This window comes from Lineus longissimus, chromosome 10, assembly GCF_910592395.1.
Source record: "Lineus longissimus chromosome 10, tnLinLong1.2, whole genome shotgun sequence".
Lineage (NCBI taxonomy): Eukaryota > Metazoa > Nemertea > Pilidiophora > Heteronemertea > Lineidae > Lineus > Lineus longissimus.
In genome coordinates, this window is record NC_088317.1 from 11,104,346 (window position 1) to 11,121,708 (window position 17,363).

Consider the following 17,363-nt stretch of genomic DNA (forward strand, 5'->3'; position numbering starts at 1 on the left):
GGAAATCGGGTGCGTTCCTTCCACGATTTATACCCTCCCAACTGACAGTCTCGTCCCAGCTGACTTTATTGATAGCAATTTGCCAGTTAGTTCAGAAGCCAACATTTTTAATGTGGAGGATGACGTCATCAATTGGCAATGCGCTGTGGTCGTTAAAATATTTTATTTCTCTTCAATGGAAGCAAAAATTAGTTTTTATGATTGTTTTGTATTCCATAGACGATAAAATATTATGCTCGGTACTAGATGCACGAGATCATAGGACAAACACACACGTGAATAAAAAAACCGCTTAGAACTGGTGACATCACGAAAAGATATCTACATCCCTCGATGTGCAGGCCTACATGAAGATGTACGAAATCGCTCACAGCGAAGGAATTTGTTCACATTTTTCATCTCCAAACCCTTCCAAAACCTTCGGTAATAAACCTTCATCTCCGTTTCTTGTCATGTATAAGGTGATGTACGGATAAGTGCCAGCCGGTACTGCATGATGTAGTCAATCTTCTCTGTATCACCCTGTATGATAACACCGCTCCGTAGCTCAAGAAATAGGCCCCGTGTGGTGGCGTAGTAAGCGGAGCGCTGATTGGTCCATATTATGGGTGTGTCGTGACGTGAATGCCCATATTTGGGAGATCAGTAATGTACACTGGAGGCGAGGTATGACTGGGTTGTTCTAAAATATAGATTGTTGAATCGGATATGCGACTGATTTCTAAACTACCGTCAAATTCCGATCTGATCATGTAAAAATAATCTCCAAATATTGATTCGTAACCACCTTAGATTCCAATGGCATTATTTCATGTTTTTATGCATTTTTAGGACTGATTCCGAGGTTTATCACTGGTTCCAAGGTTTCACTGATTCCAAGCTTTATCAACTACCCCTATCCATGACCATGTACATCGCCGGGGTACATCGAGTACCTGGCGCGGCGTGTGTACAATACATACATAACACCATGGAGGTATTATTAATAATACCTCCATGATAACACTAACACGGGGCGGTGTAAATAGAAAATAGTCCCTTGATCATAGAGTCCCCAAGCAAATGGTAGAATGATTAACCCCCGTGATTTTGACGTGTGCTTCAACAATCATTCTCACCCTCCTTCATGCCGACAGCATGATACCTATTTTAATCGATGCAGTAGGTCGAGTCGTCTGCTTCTTATCGATAATTTTTCCGTAATCATTGTAATGTTTTGACGATTTTGGGGGTTTTATGAATTTTTGTAGCCTTAATATCACAGGTACATGTAAGGAGGGGGTAGTAAGATTAGATGATGTTTTGGCTAAAACAAAGGTGTGTTACTTCTAAAATAATCACAATTTTAGCTCGGATGAGGAAAGTGACTTGAAGCCAACATTCCAATGCTGTTTTATTATGTAGGTGTACTCAGCAGTCTGGGCTGGCGAAGGGTGTAGTAGGAGGTTGGGGGGTCAATTCTATGCCTATGGATGTATTGTAGGCCTAGGGGGTCAGGATCCTGGCTTTAACCCCCTTGTACAAGCAAAATTAGGCCTACAAGGCTAGCTGCATTACCATTTCCATTCATAAAGCCCTGGTGTGGCAATTATAGCCCTCAATCTGGGTAATAAAAATAATGTCTGGGTAATAAGAATAATGTCTGAGGACGTGAGGTGTCGAGCGGGGGGGGGGGGGGGGGGGTCTTCAGTTTAGCCTGATCATCACTAAAATTAGCCACCAGCTGTCACTATGCATGTACTGCAAATTTTCTCTCAGGTTTGTTCTACCATGCATATTCACCAATCTGTGACAAAAAACAGAGGTTGAAATTTATCTCAATTCTGAGTGAAATCATAGGAAATCATGATTTTTAGCTCACCTCTTAGCAGAGGTGAGCTTATCCCATACCGTGGCGTCCGTCGTCCGTCGTCGTCGTCGTCGTCGTCGTCGTCGTCGTCGTCGTCGTCGTCGTCGTCGTCGTCGTCCGTCGTCCGTTAGCAGGGCACGTTTCGTAACTGTTAGAGCTATTGAGTTGAAACTTGGTACACATGTACCCTTATGTAATGACACCTTGGAGACGAAGTTTCGGTCCGATTCGTTTCATGGTTTGGCCACCAGGGGGCCAAACGTTAAAAGTGAAAATATGCAATATCTCCCTTAATAGTAGTCGGGAAATTTTGAAAAAAATATGGTAGGTACTTCTAGCAAATGTGCATCATATATCCTCCGGGTTTTTGATTTGACCTCCTTTTCAAGGTCACAGAGGTCAAATGGTGTAAATTGGCCGTTAGGATGTAACGATGGCACGTTTCTAAACTGCAAAGACTATTGATACCAAATTTGGTACACATTTACCCATTAGTCAGGTGATCTCAGGGACCGAAGTTTGGTCCAATATGATTCACCACTTGACCACCAGGGGGCAAAATTCAAAAACCTTAAAAATGTGATTATTCCTTAACTTCTTGCCCGATTGCCACCAATTTGATATCATGGGTACATCTAACCACCATACAGTATATGTCACACAGGTTTTTAATTTGACCTTCTTGTCAAGGTCACAAAGGTCAAATGGCGTAAATTCGCCGTCAGGCCGTAACTATGGCACGTTTCTTAACTGCAATGACTATCGATCAAAAATTAGGTACACTTGTACCCCTTGGTCAGGTGATCTCAGGTACCGAAGTTTGGTGCGATCTGATTTGCCGTTTGGCCTCCAGGGAGGGGGCCAAATCCTAAATTCTTCAAAATGCCATTATTCCTAGTAACCACTTGCCCGATTGGCACCAATTTTATATCATAGGTACATCTAATTCTAACAACCATTCAATGTGTCACCCGGGTCTTCTTTGATTTGACCTACTTTTCAAGGTCACAGAGGTCGAATGTTATGTAAATTGGCCATTTTGGGGAAATTGTAATTGCTTGGACCTACATCAAACCTAACGCTACATGACACAATACCATGCTCTTTATCCATCTTTCCTCCACATGAGGTGAGCACAATGGCCCTGGCCATTTCATTATCATATACCCTAAATGCACTGATCCGGCAGAGATGATCTGAAAAACATCAAAATTTGCCACTAAAATTACATGCAAACTTATTAGTACCACCATGTACATGTGACTCCCTATTGGGCAGTACCCATTCACTTGTTCCCTGGGTACTCCCTGGGTACGAATGTTACCTGTTTAACTGTTGTTGTTTTTTTAATTCATGTCAAAAATTGGTGAAATTGAGAATTTTATTTACTTTGCTTTGAAAGCCATTTTAGGGTGACTTTATACTGTCTCACATTACTTGGAGTTGGAGTGCCCATATGCCAGAGTTTGGTCTCATGTTCACAAGGGTTTCCGCCTTTGGCGCCTATATTTTTGCTTAGCCCCTGTACAACTACAAGTGCTAAATGACTGGGTACATATTTAAAAGATTAGAGATCTGAAGAAACCCAAACAAGAAAATATGTCGCCCAGTTTGAGTTTTGTGAACTTATCCAACCCACAGGCACAGTCGAGGTTCTTGAAATCTGTTTTCAGCTCAGCAGCTGACTGCAAGATACATTAGATGTCCACTGCCAAAACTGTACCCCTTCACAGCTTCCCAATGGCCTAGAAAATAGAATACAAACCAAATATACATACCTCACGACCTGACACTAAAGAATATTGCTATTTTATGCTGAAAACCTTTTTTTGTTGGTTTTATATGAAGTCCTTTTTTACTCTTGCAGGCCAATACAGTAGACTCCGTGCCTCGGTAAATGGGCTAGCAACTGGATCGCAAGCACTTTTAAATGGACTATTGGACCATGCTGAAGCTGCCAGGCCACACAGTTATTCAACTGTGGTCCCAAGGTATGAGATCCCCTCCATGGCCATGGAAATAGGACAGCGATTCACTCGTGAGGTTGTTGAACAACCACGGAAGAAACGAAAGACCAGCAATAAAAAGAAAACTCACGACCGTGCTGGACGGCCGACTGCAACCGTCACCTTTCTTGTTACCTGCTATGATGACCCAGGAGCAGTGATGACGAATAATGTAGATTTGCCATTGCTGATTGAAAATGGTCTTGGTAAGTCCCATTACTACATTTTAAACTCGGTGTCCATCGTCTGACGTCCTTTTGCTGGGCAAGTTTTGTAGCTGTTAACCTGAGCCAGTGAAGTAAATCTACATAATCATGCCTTTGAATGTCATGTATCTTATGACCTTGTGACACTGCATGACGTTATAGTCACTGTTTGAAACTGGCTGTGGGTGGCACCTCTCTGCTGGTGGTGAATATTGTAAAGATTATCGATCGTATGAAGTATGATCCTCACAGAATTTTTTATTTGGGATCTGTTAATTGACTTTTATTCTCCATGTGCACTAGGTGTCGAAACTTTGAAATTAAATGAAGAGGTTTATGATATTGGTCAGAGAAGAAAATGTAATTTTGGTTGGCCTCACTTTCAATGACGCCATAAAGTTTTACCTACACGAAATGGGTAAATATTCTTCAGCCTCAAAAAGTCTTCAGCTGTGCCCTTGGGCCTTTTGTTAATTGAAAGCCTTCTGTCATGTCTGTCATTGTCTGTTTGACCAAATATTGTATTTTGTGGAATGGGAAAACTTTGACATTTCATGCGAAATGCAAACCCAAGGGAAGAACGGCATTTACCTGCCCTTGCTAATTTGGAACTGACGACAAATAGTAAATGTGGTTTCAACTTGACTATTCCCTACTTGTCCTACCATTAACCATGATGTTACCCGCCATGGCATAATGAGTTGCATACATGTCGCTCTGATCTTGACAAGTTGAGATGGACTGGTTGTTTTTTTCACTATTGTCTGCCTCTTCTGAAATTTGAGTAGGCCTACTGGTATGTTATTTTCTTCTTTCATCATAATATGTCTCGTCCTCATTTTGCTGTCACATACACAATGTAATTCGAAACTGTGGACAAAATAATGGTTGGTTTAAATTTTCTCTCTTTAAAACCTATCTTACATGTACCTAAGGTGCAGTGATCCGGTCATGCCGGTGGCGGTTGACTAGACATTGAAAAATTAAGAAATCGATAAACTGATACTGTCTGTCGGTGTGTGCTGTGTCCCAGCTTAAACATATCATTGTGTTTACACCATTTGAAAATGCCAGTTCTGGCCCGGCTTATTTGCATTTACATCTTTGAAATTTTTATATGGATTAGTTTAACCCAGCAAAGATCGTAGGGTCTGACCCCAGCAGGAATGTGAAATTTAAAGTTAAAACCTGAAAAAAATGTTGTGCTTTCTAGGATATTCTATTTCATTATGGTGTGAACAAAAAAGTTTGATTTTGGAACTAGGTTATGCCGGGTCAAATTTGTATGATGCAAAATACTGCTATCGTCTTCTTTGTCCCCCTCTTCATTTGGTGAGAGATTTTTTGTCAAAAGTGAAAATATAAATGCCTTTTAGTTTTAATCAATATTTTTGTGGTATTTCTAAGATGAAATCGTTTTATCTTTGTAGGTGCACCTCAATCAGAAATAACTAATTTGGGGCGTAGAGGGACTAAATTCCCCCTCAATCTGACTGCAGAGGAGTTCCATGCAGCTTTGATAGCTCTGTTCCCTGCCGTCAACCTCATTAACTACCAGATCTGTCGGGCTGGTGTGTCGAAGCGATTGAGCACAATGACAGGGAAAACTCCAAGTGAATTGAAAGGGGAGTTAGCAAGTCGCTCTACCAGGTGTATCTACCTTGTCCCAGATAGGAAGATCACCTCCATTCCGGTAAGTGTTTGGATTTGGATTTTTCCTTGCTTTAGGTTTGTTTTCTGAGTCTTTGGATGAGGGCTTCATGTCGATCTGTTGGAGTTGGGCGAAGGTTTGCCATCTTCACCGCAGAGTCCAGAGGATCGGTGTCAGACAGTGCTACACTAGTCCCTGTGCATTATCTTCCATGCCATCATAGCATGCAGTTAACAATGGGCTCGTGGGTGACGCAGGAGACTAGTGCTGACCTGGCTGAAATAGTTCATAATTTGTGCACTAATTGGGTTTAGAAAAAGACTGGCACATCGCAAGGCTCTTTCCCTATTTTTGCGTGCACAAGCCACATCTGTGCCTACCTATGGGAGGTTATATCGACGGACATCAACAACCAGAGCTCTTGTAGAAAGCCATGGTACTGACACACTATGAATTGCTGCTGTCTTTGCCATTGCAACCACTTCTGGACCCAGATCGATGCGGTGCTTCCCTTTTGGCTTTCAGCGCCCCCTCCCCAGTCAGCCATTTGCGTGCTCCAGTTTTATTGGGTCAGGGTCATTCTGATCAAAACTAGGGTGTAAATTCCCCTAGAAAATGATAAAAAGAGTACTTTTTCAGAAAGATTTCTTGTAACTCAGCCACTCACGGCACAGTTGTCAGTACAGTTCACCTGATTGGTTGGCAATGTGCCAAAGTAGTGTTGTTGCAGTCGTTATTCAGCCACTGCTCAAGGCTCTCGTGTTGGCAGTGCTTAGCATGGTATAGTGCGTTTTGTGGGAAACGACATTTTGCCCCCTGCCCCCCCCCCCTCTTCTCTCGGACAACGTGACTGGCTTCTATATGCTATGCGCTCACATTACATTTTATGTTTTGGTTTTTTTTAATTTTCCAGGATGCGTTATTATACAATCATAAAAGAAGTGCCACACCTGTGAATGGAGTTGTTGTTACAGTAAGTGCATTTTTTATTGTGTCATCAGTACACTTGTAGATTGTATAGTGGAGTTTCCCTCAACCTCTGTTGTCGTGCCTGTGGACTACAATCAAACAGAGCTTATTACCCATCTGGAGTATAAAAGGTTGCGTTAAACAGGTAACCTTGTCATTTGCTCTTTGGCAGGACAGTGATAGGTTAGCACTGTGTATCATGCTATGCATTATGGAACTATGCACTAGAAGCTACCTGGATGAGTCATTGGTCGAGCCCAGGGCTCGAGAGTTGGGGGTTAAACCGCAAAGTCGATTCTTTGTAGTTGACGCAGCACATTTTTTTGTGCTGTTCCTGGAGCTTGATAACCAATCCCCAACTCAACAAAGTTGAGATGGGGCTATTATGTTCTTCTCTGGTTTCGGTGTCGGTGTCTGCACTCCATTCTGCTCTATAAGTAAAATTTAAAAACTGCTCATCCAGCAGACTTGCAATTTTTGTTGCCTCAAATGTTCCCTTTTGATTTTGGCCCGAACCCAAATCCAAGATGGCTGCCAGACACAGACTTTGTTTTTGCATTCCACTGCGTTATTAGAGAACCGAGTGAGTGACTCTTCACAATTCACTATTCACTTATTCACTATTAACTCACTATTTGCAGCCTCCGCCAGAACCCCAAGCCCAGGTACACCCAGAGCCTCAAGTTGGAGTTCAAGATGATCTTTTGCAGGTATGTATCAACTTGTTGTCCTCTGCGGCATCAGCTGTCTGTCTGTGGGTCTGTCCACTGTCACTGAGACAACGTAAACGCTCTAACAGGAGACTGGTTCAAGATTTTCATTTCATATGTGAAGTGTTGACGGACAATGTTTCATCATCATCATCATAGTTGTACCGCTTTTTTAACTGAATGCATGGTGTATGTAAAGCTTATCAGTAGGAGCAGGTCGCTATTGAAAATCGCCTTGATCCGATTCACCGTTTCACTCCAACAGCTGGCTGACAACAGAAAATTAGCAATAACTCCTATTTTATATAACTTGACCGAATTTGATGAAATTCACGTGGTAGGTGTATCTGCTAAGGATGTATCATATAATTGACGGGTTTTCAGTTTGACCTCATTTTCAAGGTAACAAGAGGTCAAAGTTCAAAAGTCCCTTGACCAAGGACGTAAACGCTCTAACTTCAGACTGCTTCAAGATTTTCTTTTCATATGTTGTAAGTGTATTGCATATCAGTGGGAGCAGATCGCTATTGAAAAGTGTCCTGATCGGCTGCATGGTTTAAGCCCTAGGGCCTGGGGGTGTTACCTTGAATTGCAATAACTCCCATACAAATTGACGGAATTTGATGACATTCACATGACATGGTATGTCTATCTGTTAAGGATGTGTCATATCATACGTCACACAGATATTCAGTTTGACCTCATTTTCAAAGTTCAAAAGTTCAAAAGCCCCTTCACCAACAACGTAAACGCTCTCTCTTTAGACTGCGTCAAGATTCCCTTTTCATATGTGGTAATGGTAATGCATTTTGGTAGGAGCCGTTCGACACTAAAAATTGACCCCATCCAATTCAAAAAGTGCAATCATTCTTATGAAACTTGAGTGAATTCCATGAAATTCAAGTGGTAGGTGAATATCATGTGTCGCTCAAGAGCCTTGTTTCACCACATTTTCAAGACCACAGATGTTTCAACGTAAACCACTCTTCCACTTTTCACCCACCGTTCTCAGCCTTTTGCCGAGGGGTATCACGTACGACTTAGCACGGCATTTTTTGTTTTTTTGTTGCTGCATGTACATTTGAGTTGACACAGCACATATTTTTTGCAGTTCCTGGTGCTTGATAATTATCAATAATGTTGTTTGGATGTCTAACTGACTGTAAAAATCTACAATAGAGAGACTCACCTCATCTCTGTCTCAAAATATTATCTTATTAGTCCAAAATCATCATCCCTTGTCAGAATTGTTTTCAACTGTAACGAAGCATAGTTCATTTGCAGCCTCCGCCAGAACCCCAGGCCCAGGTACACCCAAAGCCTCAAGTTCGAGTTCAAGATGATCTTTTGCAGGTATGTATCAACTTGTTTGTTTATTTGCTACATTTTACAATTAGTTGTTATCAAGGCATTAAATTAAAAGCAGCCTGCAGTTTATGAACATGATAAACAAGCAAGACTGGGGCTGGTGCAGAAACTGAAAACTTCTCTTTTCAGAACCCCCCAACCATTTGTCCTACATGCCATCGGACAGATGTGACAGCATCAGGCTGTCAATTCTGCATGTTACAGCAAGCTCTTGAACAGTCTCTTGAGATGGACCGTGCCAGGGTAAGAACATTTCATCATCTACTTCAAGTATTATATAACGATGGAAAATAAATATTTGTCTCAGTCCCCAGGCCAAACCTTGGCACTAACGGCCGAGCTTATGTAACCTGTGCGCTGCGCCATAGTTTTTTCACTTTAACCTATCATGGCTGATATAGAGGGCGCTACTCAAAAAAAAATCATGCATAGACCCTCATGGCACCCAGAAGCAACTGGGAACCTACTGGTTGCACTCTGTTGTTAGCAAAAGTATCCTCAGGAATCTCCTTATGAGGGGTCACAATAAGGGTATAAGTTGTACCTACAATACATGTTAGTATCATTTTTTACATTTAGTTATACCACTCTGGTTATACTTACGCAGTATGCAGGCAGACATATTTTCCGGGTCATGATATCCTTTCCAAAGTTTGTTTAGACTTCATATTTTGTAGCACTTTAGAATCGAAATGTAACCTGAAAATGTTCAGACATTCTACGGCCACAATTTATGATCATCAAAATTGTGGTGTGCTTGTTTGTGTAACCAGCTTATGAAAAACAGACGGTTGTGGGTGATATTTCCTTTGATTTTGGATCTCTGGTTTCCGTTTTTTACCCCTCAGCCCATAAAGGCTAGAGGGGTATTGTCGAGGCGTTCACCATCTGTCTGTCTGTCTGTCCGTCTGTCTGTTGATCTCGTTTCCGGAGCATATGTCCGTAACCATAAATGCTAGGCATTTCATCCCTGGGTGGTTTGAAGGTCTTTTGGTACCATTGTGCCTTTTGGCAGTTTTGACGGTTTTCGACCAACACTTGGCCCCAGGGGGCGCTTCATGCGAAAAACTACTTTTGGCTATATCTCATGAATTATGCTAGCTAGAATCATGATATTTTTACTGAGGACGGGTTTTTGATTTGACTTACTTTTCAAGGTCACAGGGGTCAAATAGCGTAAGTTGACTATCAGTGGTTTCCGGAGCATATCTCCATCTAGGCTGTTGAAGCTAAGCTATCAATCTCTGGGTGGTTTGAAGGTACTATGGATGGTGCCACTGTGCCATTTGGCAGCTTTGACTATTTTTGAACTACATTGTATTCTTGGCCCAAGGGGCACTTCATGTAAAAAACTACTTTTAAGTTATATCTCCTGAATTATGCTAGCTAAGAGTCATGAAATCTTCACCATTCTTACATCTCATCCATCGATCACATCACTCCAGGCTTTTGATTTGACCTTCTATTCAAGGTGTTATTTACACGTACCCCAGAGCCACATCGCGTAAAAAATTACTTTCACCATTATCTCACCTTCGACCTTTTTCGGCTGAGGGGTTATGCACGCTTTGCGATGCTATTTTTATTTCTTCAAATTGCTATTTCTTTCATTGAAGGAGCAAAGGGCTATACGGGAAGCTGAGCAGTTAAGGGAGGCCAGAGAGTTATCTGATCGGGCAGAACAAGTGAGTGTTTTGTTTATCTTAGCTGGGGGACTTAGGATTGCTTCTAAAAACGAGCACAACTCCTCAAGTCAGTGTTTTTCTATGTTTAGTGTACAGATGTAGGTAATTGTAGCTGGATTATATGTCAACTTCAATCTTGTACAATAAATGTACGCCTTGGCCCCTAAAAAAGCATGAAAATAGGGGAGTATTCTCCCTATTTAAACTAGCCTGGTGGATCTGACTGTTGCCTCTTGTCTATATGAACATATTCAATTTTTATTTTTTTTCTCATACAGATACGTAACGAGAGAAGAAGTCGCTCTAGTGTATTTGTTGGGCCGTCAAATCAAGAGGGCTTCACCCTAAGGATAAGAACAGACAGGAACAGTCTCACTGGGCAGTTTCGGGAATCTGACAGTTTGTCTGTGAGTACTTGTATTTTTTGTCTTCAGAGTTCACCTGTCACAATAATTTGGCTTACATTGTCCTTTTTGCAAAATATTTGAAAACTCTATCAATCAAGTGACTCCTAAAAGGTTCTTTACTCCTTCTTTGCAGGATCTGATGAACTTGATTGGGTCTGAGGATGAGGCCACTAGCCAATTCTATGTTTCCTCCCTGGACAAAAGGATTTTGTGCTGTGTAGAAAATGCTTCAAAGACACTAGATTATTTTGGGATTGTTCAGAATGAAGTCCTGAATGTCAACTGGATTACCGATGAGGTATAATATCATAGTTTTTTACTCAGCGACCTGCTATAAGTAATCTGTCATTGGTGGGGTGGATTTGAGTTTTTCTGTCACTACCAGGCGTCGGCTTAGATTTCGTATTAAGAACTGTGAGTATGACCATTGCAGGGGGGGGGGTGAGGGAAGTTCCCATGGTTTCGAATACTGCCAATTTTCAGTATAAGTCGGGGGTCGTAACAAAACGTCAGCACTCCCTTCAATGGAACCTTTACATAGGAGTTGGCAATTAACCAACGCTCATTTCATTCTAGATATATTTTAATCCAGCTTTTGCTCATATTTTTCAGACACCTACCCAAGCTCCTTCATCGGAAGTCGTAAGTGATTTTTTATTCTTTTGTCTTTACACCTTTAGCATCCTGAAGGCGAGGTTGGACATGGAAAGCATCAAAGCCACTCCAGGTTTTCAAAACATTGGCACTCCCCTGAATGGAACCCTGACAAATTGGCCAGTGAACCAACGCTCATTTCATTCTAGATATATTTTAATCCAGCTTTTGCTCATATTTTTCAGACACCTACCCAAGCTCCTTCGTCTGAAGTCGTAAGTGATTTTTTATTCTTTTGTCTTTACACCTTTAGCATCCTGAAGGCGAGGTTGGACATGTAAAGCAGGTTTTCAAAACATTGGCACTCCCCTGAATGGAACCCTGACATATAAGTTGGCCAGTTTAATAACCAAAGCTCATTTCATTCTAGATTTATTTTAATCCAGCTTTTGCTCATATTTTTCAGACACCTACCCAAGCTCCTTCGTCTGAAGTCGTAAGTGATTTTTTATTCTTTTGTCTTTACAACTTCAGCATATGGTATGGCATGTATGGGTATTGTTTGTGCACTGAGAGACAGTTTTTTTCGCTTAGGTGATAAATGATAACCTGTGATCTGAGATACAGTCCACAACCTATCGTTATAATTGTACACTGAGAGACAATTTTTTTCTCCCTTAGGTGATAAATGGTACCTCTGATCAAAGTTACAGTCCACAAAATGAACCTATCTCCCCTGAAGACAGGATCTACATCCCTAGTGTGGTGAGCCCTGATTTTTTTTTACTGACTCCTATGTTTAAGAATGTGATAAGAGACAGATAAAACCCTTGCAGCAGTGCAAATTTAGTGCCTCAGAATATTGCTTTTTGTCTTCATTAGAAAGAAATGGGGATCATGGACACCGAACATTAACATAGAGGAGAATGGTGGCATTGGAAGACATCACTTGTGATCGGAATGTAATTAGTTTGAAGCCCAACCAGTGCCTCTTTGCACTTGCAATCTCAGTTGGCCTTGAATGGTTATGCGCAGCGCACTGCTTGGTTTTAGAGAAAGGTACGTGGATAAGACTCCGAGAAGAGTATAAAGCGTGTAGAGTGCTATAAGAAGTACCATTTTATTCCTCTTACAGATTCTCAGACCACCACGAAGGACGTCAGCTTTAAATGCAGCCAATTTTATTTCAGCTGTTGCACATGACACGGTATGTTGACCCTAACCTGAATTAAAATAATAGCCGTGCCAGATTTCAAGGTGATACTGATTCTGACTTAAGGGGAAGCTATCGAGAAACGCTTATAAAAGTGAAGTGTGAAGTTTTGAACGGCCCGGTCAAAACCTAAGGCGGGAATAAGCGTCTTTTGTTAGATATCAATAGTTTCAAGGTCCCCTAGGTAGTTGCTGATGTGAGCTGTTCGTTTCGCTAACATTGCATAACGGGTAATCTCCAATTTAGTTAGTTTTACTACGTTCAGCCAGGCGAAATAACGGCTTGGGTCACGACAGGATCTCTTTGGACTTTAACGCACCCCACTTCCAGTATTAGTATCAGAGATTAGTATTTGGTAACTTACTACATGTATGTTTTCATATTTCAGTTACCTGAATTACGTCCCACATCTTCATTGGCGAATGGACCTTCTGTTACCAGAGGTGCACTTGATGAGCCTGCTGATTTGTAAGTGCACATTCTTTCATTTTCAAATTGGGGGATAAAAACAAAAAACAGAGTAGTTGCACCAAGACTGATCTGATAGAAAGTGTGTGGTACCGCAGAGACCAATGAATACTACAATCTGGATGTACAGTACCGGAAAGGCTGGTGGTACATCTTTAGATTATCCACAAGTCTTATCCACAAGCTTCCCCAGTACTGTAAGAGCAAACAGTCCCTGATAACCCCATTTGTGCATTGTCCCTTCCGTGATCAAGTTGATTGCTAATATTTCTTTTTTCATCTCTTGAGAGGTAACATAGTTATGCCCAAATGAAACTACACACGCCGTCAGTATTGGAGGATTCAAATGTTTTAAGTACTGTAGTCCAAATGTCCCTTTCCGTGACTTCTGAATACCATGGAATCACTCTGCTGCCTATTCTCTGGCCACTCATTGCACAGTTTTTTCCTTAAGGGCAAAAGCTGTTCTCCTCAAAACTAGTACTCATCCCTTATTGGCTCACCGTAAGGGGAGTCTATATGATAGCGCTGTGTCCGTCGTCGTCGTCGTCGTTGTCGTCGTCGTCGTCGTCGTATCCTAACAGTGGCACGTTTCTTAACTGCTAGGGCTATTAACTTGAAACTTTATACACAGAATGCCCTAGGTCAGCTGACCTCTGACACTGATTTTCGGTCCGATCTGATTCTCTGTTTGGCCACCAGGGGGCCAAATGTCGATATCTAAAAAGTGTGATATCTCGCTTATTAGTGACTTGTTTTCGATAAAACTTTTGTTGTAGGTACTCATAGCAAATATACATTTTATAATATACGGATTTTTAATTTGACCTTGTTTTCAAGGTCACAGAGGTCATATGGCGTAAATTGGCCATTAGAGTGTGAACTATGGCACGTTTCTTAACCACTAAAGCTATGAACTTGAAACTTGGTACATATAACCCCCTATATCACATAGCCTCTGGTGCTGAATTTTGGTTCGATCTGATTCCTAACTTTGCCACCAGGGGGCCAAAAGTGGAAATCTAAAAAGTGTGATATCTCGCTTATAAGTGACTTGTTTTCGATAAAACTTTTGTTGTAGGTACTCATAGCAAATATACATTTTATATTGTACAGGTTTTCAATTTGACCTACTTTTCAAGGTCACAGAGGTCATATGGCGTAAATTGGCCATTAGAGTGTAAACTCTGGCACGTTTCTTAACCACTAAAGCTATGAACTTGAAACTTGGTAAATATAACCCCCTATATCACATAGCCTCTGGTGCTGAATTTTGGTTCGATCTGATTCCTAACTTTGCCACCAGGGGGCCAAAAGTGGAAATCTAAAAAGTGTGATATCTCGCTTATAAGTGACTTGTTTTCGATAAAATTTTTATGGTAGGTACTGTTAGGAAGAATACATCACATGTTATACGGGTTTTCAATTTGACCTACTTTTCAAGGTCACAGAAGTCATATGGCGTAAATTGGCTGTTAGAGTGTAAACTATGGCACGTTTCTTAACCAGTAAAGCTATGAACTTGAAACTTGGTGCATATAACCCACTACATCAGATAACGTCTGATGTCGAATTTTGGCCTGATCTGATTCTTTATTCGGCCACCAGGGGGCCATAACGGAAAAAGGAAGAAGTGCAATATCTTGCTTATTTGAGTGAATTGTTTTCGATAAAATTTTATGGCAGGGACTCCTAGCAAGGATACATCACATTTCCTATGATTTTAGGATTTGACCTCCTTTTCTATGTCACAGAGGTCAAATGGCGTAAATTGACCGTTCGAGTGTAACTATGGCACGTTTCTTAACTGCTAAAGCTATGAACTTGAAAGTTGGTACATGTAACCCCCTACATCAGATAATCTCTGACACCGAATTTTGGCCTGATCTGATTCTTGATTTGGCCACCAGGGGGTCAAAACTGAAAAAGTAGGACGTGCAATATCTCGCTTATTAATGACTTTTTTTCGATGAATTTTTTATTGCAGGGACTCTTAGCAATCACACGATATTGATCTTGTTGATGTCATAGACAATTATTGGTTGGATCATAAACTTATATATACTGCCCTGTCTTATTACTTGACATCAATACACATCTAAAAAAAGTCTTCATGCCTGATTGTGTTCACCATATTCACCTCTAAACTAAGCATGATCCTGCCTACTAAAAGATATATACGGTGAGCACAATGGCCCCTGGCCGTTTCATTAATTATGGTTTTGCGTATTATCAAATGCCCATAATTAAACACATTTCAGGACCACATTGGATACTGGTAGTGGTACCACACATGCAAGAGGTCGTGGACGAGGCCGAGGCCGGGGACGGGGTGCAGGACGCCAAGATGGCCCAACCCAGCTGTAAGTCTTGCTCTTCTTAACTCGATCACCGCTCAGAAGATGCGCTTTTTTTTGGTGATTTTGCACAGAAAAATTCAAATACCGTAAGCATGGTTAGCCCGAACCATGTTTCATCACTATTATGACTATTTCTGTTTGATCCATACCCAAGTGCAAACAGGTTTTAAAATAGCCTGCATTCATGTGTTATTGCTGCATATTCTTTGGTCACTCATTAGGCAATTATTTTCCTTAAAGGTGTTCTCCATGAGACTAGTACACATCCCTGACTTCAGTTTTGAGTATTATCAAATGCCCATAACACATTTCAGGACCACATTGAATACTGGTAGTGGTACCACACGTGCAAGAGGTCGGGGACGAAGACGGGGTGCAGGACACCAAGATCGCCCTACCCAGCTGTGAGTCTAGCTCTTCTTAACTCGATCACCGCTCAGAAGATGAGGTTTTATGCATGTAATAACGTAGTGTCTGTAGATGTGTGTTAGCTTGAACAAGAAAAAATTGGATGAACTTTACCTTTGACCAAAGGCATAATCTCTATCAATTTTAGAAACCCAATTGGCTCTTTTACCATAGTATCACTTAAAGAAAATGCCCATCTCGCTTTAGGAGATGAATACATACTTGTACTTAGTAGGGAATAGCACCTACACTAGTGCCAATACTTTTAAAAACTAGTGTCAAGGTCAAGGTTGGACCACAAACTGTTTGCATCATATTGGTGTTTTGAGCAATATTTGATAACCCTAATAAAAAAACATTTCAGGGCTACTCAAGACAATGCATCAGATAATATGGGAGCGGCTCATGATAGTGAAGAACGAAGACATATCCCTGTTCATCAGTAAGTGTCCCTCTTTCTCAATTGAAAAATAAGGGTAAATGGCTCGCACAAACGATACCATAAAGTTCTACAATTCTCTCAGGGAATTAACTCCTCCACGTGGAGAACCAAGAAGAAAAATTGTTTTATCAATTGCATCACACAATGGATTTTATTGCAGGGCCAAAGACATTGTATCAACAATCATGTGAAAGGAAGAAGCCAAGAACTCTATAATTCAGTCAGAGTCGTGAACCACTATATCGTACACCTCTGGTACTTTGGCCATCTACAAGTATCTGCACCTTTTTGTTCAAAACTTTTCAGACACACAGCTGATAATTTGCCACACCGTCGTGACATGAGGTTGAGACCAAACATCAGCAGACCAGATAACAGGTTAGTTGAATTAAATGATTGGGGCATATACAACGCTTTGGATTGCTCTTGTTTGCTAATTGCCTATTGCCTAGGACTTGATTTGTTTCGGACATAAACCTGTAACAATCTAAATAATTTGTCTCTCTCTTATTTTTTTCGTATATTTTTCTTGTCTAAACACAAATAAGTCCACATCATACTTGCAATCATACTTGACTTCATTTGAGCCCTCTCTGAGGATGGATTTGATTGAAAGAGGATGTGGAATGTTCCACAGCACATGCGTTATTGGCCAACATCTTCCTTGATATTGTGGTATTGGTAAACAAGGAAAACAGGGTAGTAATGCGTGTGTGTATTTTGTTGATCTTTCATGGTACATTTGCAAAGTTCACATTCTATTTCCAGCTTGTTGAAGCTTTCCCTCACTGAGTTCCAGATGGCCACCCGTGAAGGAAACTTTGACCTTAAACAGAGGTTGGAGGTTGATAGAAACAATGTATTGGGTGGCACTATGGCCATTGCTAATGAGATCAATTATACGTGGGATGTGGATGTGAAATTCCTTAACGAAGAGGCAGAGGACATGGGAGGACCGAAAAAGAATTCTTCAGGTATACTTCAGTACTGCTTTTCTATACTGGGTCATTGTCATCTTCAGAATGGA

The 17,363-nt window shown here is 41.1% G+C and overlaps 1 protein-coding gene across 1 annotated transcript in view; it reads left to right on the plus strand.

Annotated features, from left to right (window-relative positions):
* Nucleotides 1-400: 400 nt before the first annotated feature.
* The window catches only part of LOC135494315 (uncharacterized), a 41,716-nt gene continuing 24,753 nt past the window's right edge, over nt 401-17,363 (plus strand). Inside the window, exons 1-21 of the mRNA XM_064782228.1 lie at nt 401-423; nt 3,717-4,061; nt 5,492-5,754; nt 6,626-6,685; nt 7,323-7,391; nt 8,676-8,744; nt 8,889-9,002; nt 10,376-10,444; nt 10,723-10,851; nt 10,985-11,149; nt 11,464-11,493; nt 11,691-11,720; nt 11,912-11,941; nt 12,127-12,210; nt 12,581-12,652; nt 13,047-13,126; nt 15,388-15,489; nt 15,801-15,890; nt 16,259-16,336; nt 16,643-16,714; nt 17,105-17,310. Coding sequence (XP_064638298.1) covers nt 3,857-4,061; nt 5,492-5,754; nt 6,626-6,685; nt 7,323-7,391; nt 8,676-8,744; nt 8,889-9,002; nt 10,376-10,444; nt 10,723-10,851; nt 10,985-11,149; nt 11,464-11,493; nt 11,691-11,720; nt 11,912-11,941; nt 12,127-12,210; nt 12,581-12,652; nt 13,047-13,126; nt 15,388-15,489; nt 15,801-15,890; nt 16,259-16,336; nt 16,643-16,714; nt 17,105-17,310 — 2,017 coding nt within the window. The 5' untranslated portion in view covers nt 401-423; nt 3,717-3,856. The remainder of the gene's footprint in view (nt 424-3,716; nt 4,062-5,491; nt 5,755-6,625; nt 6,686-7,322; nt 7,392-8,675; nt 8,745-8,888; nt 9,003-10,375; nt 10,445-10,722; nt 10,852-10,984; nt 11,150-11,463; nt 11,494-11,690; nt 11,721-11,911; nt 11,942-12,126; nt 12,211-12,580; nt 12,653-13,046; nt 13,127-15,387; nt 15,490-15,800; nt 15,891-16,258; nt 16,337-16,642; nt 16,715-17,104; nt 17,311-17,363) is intronic.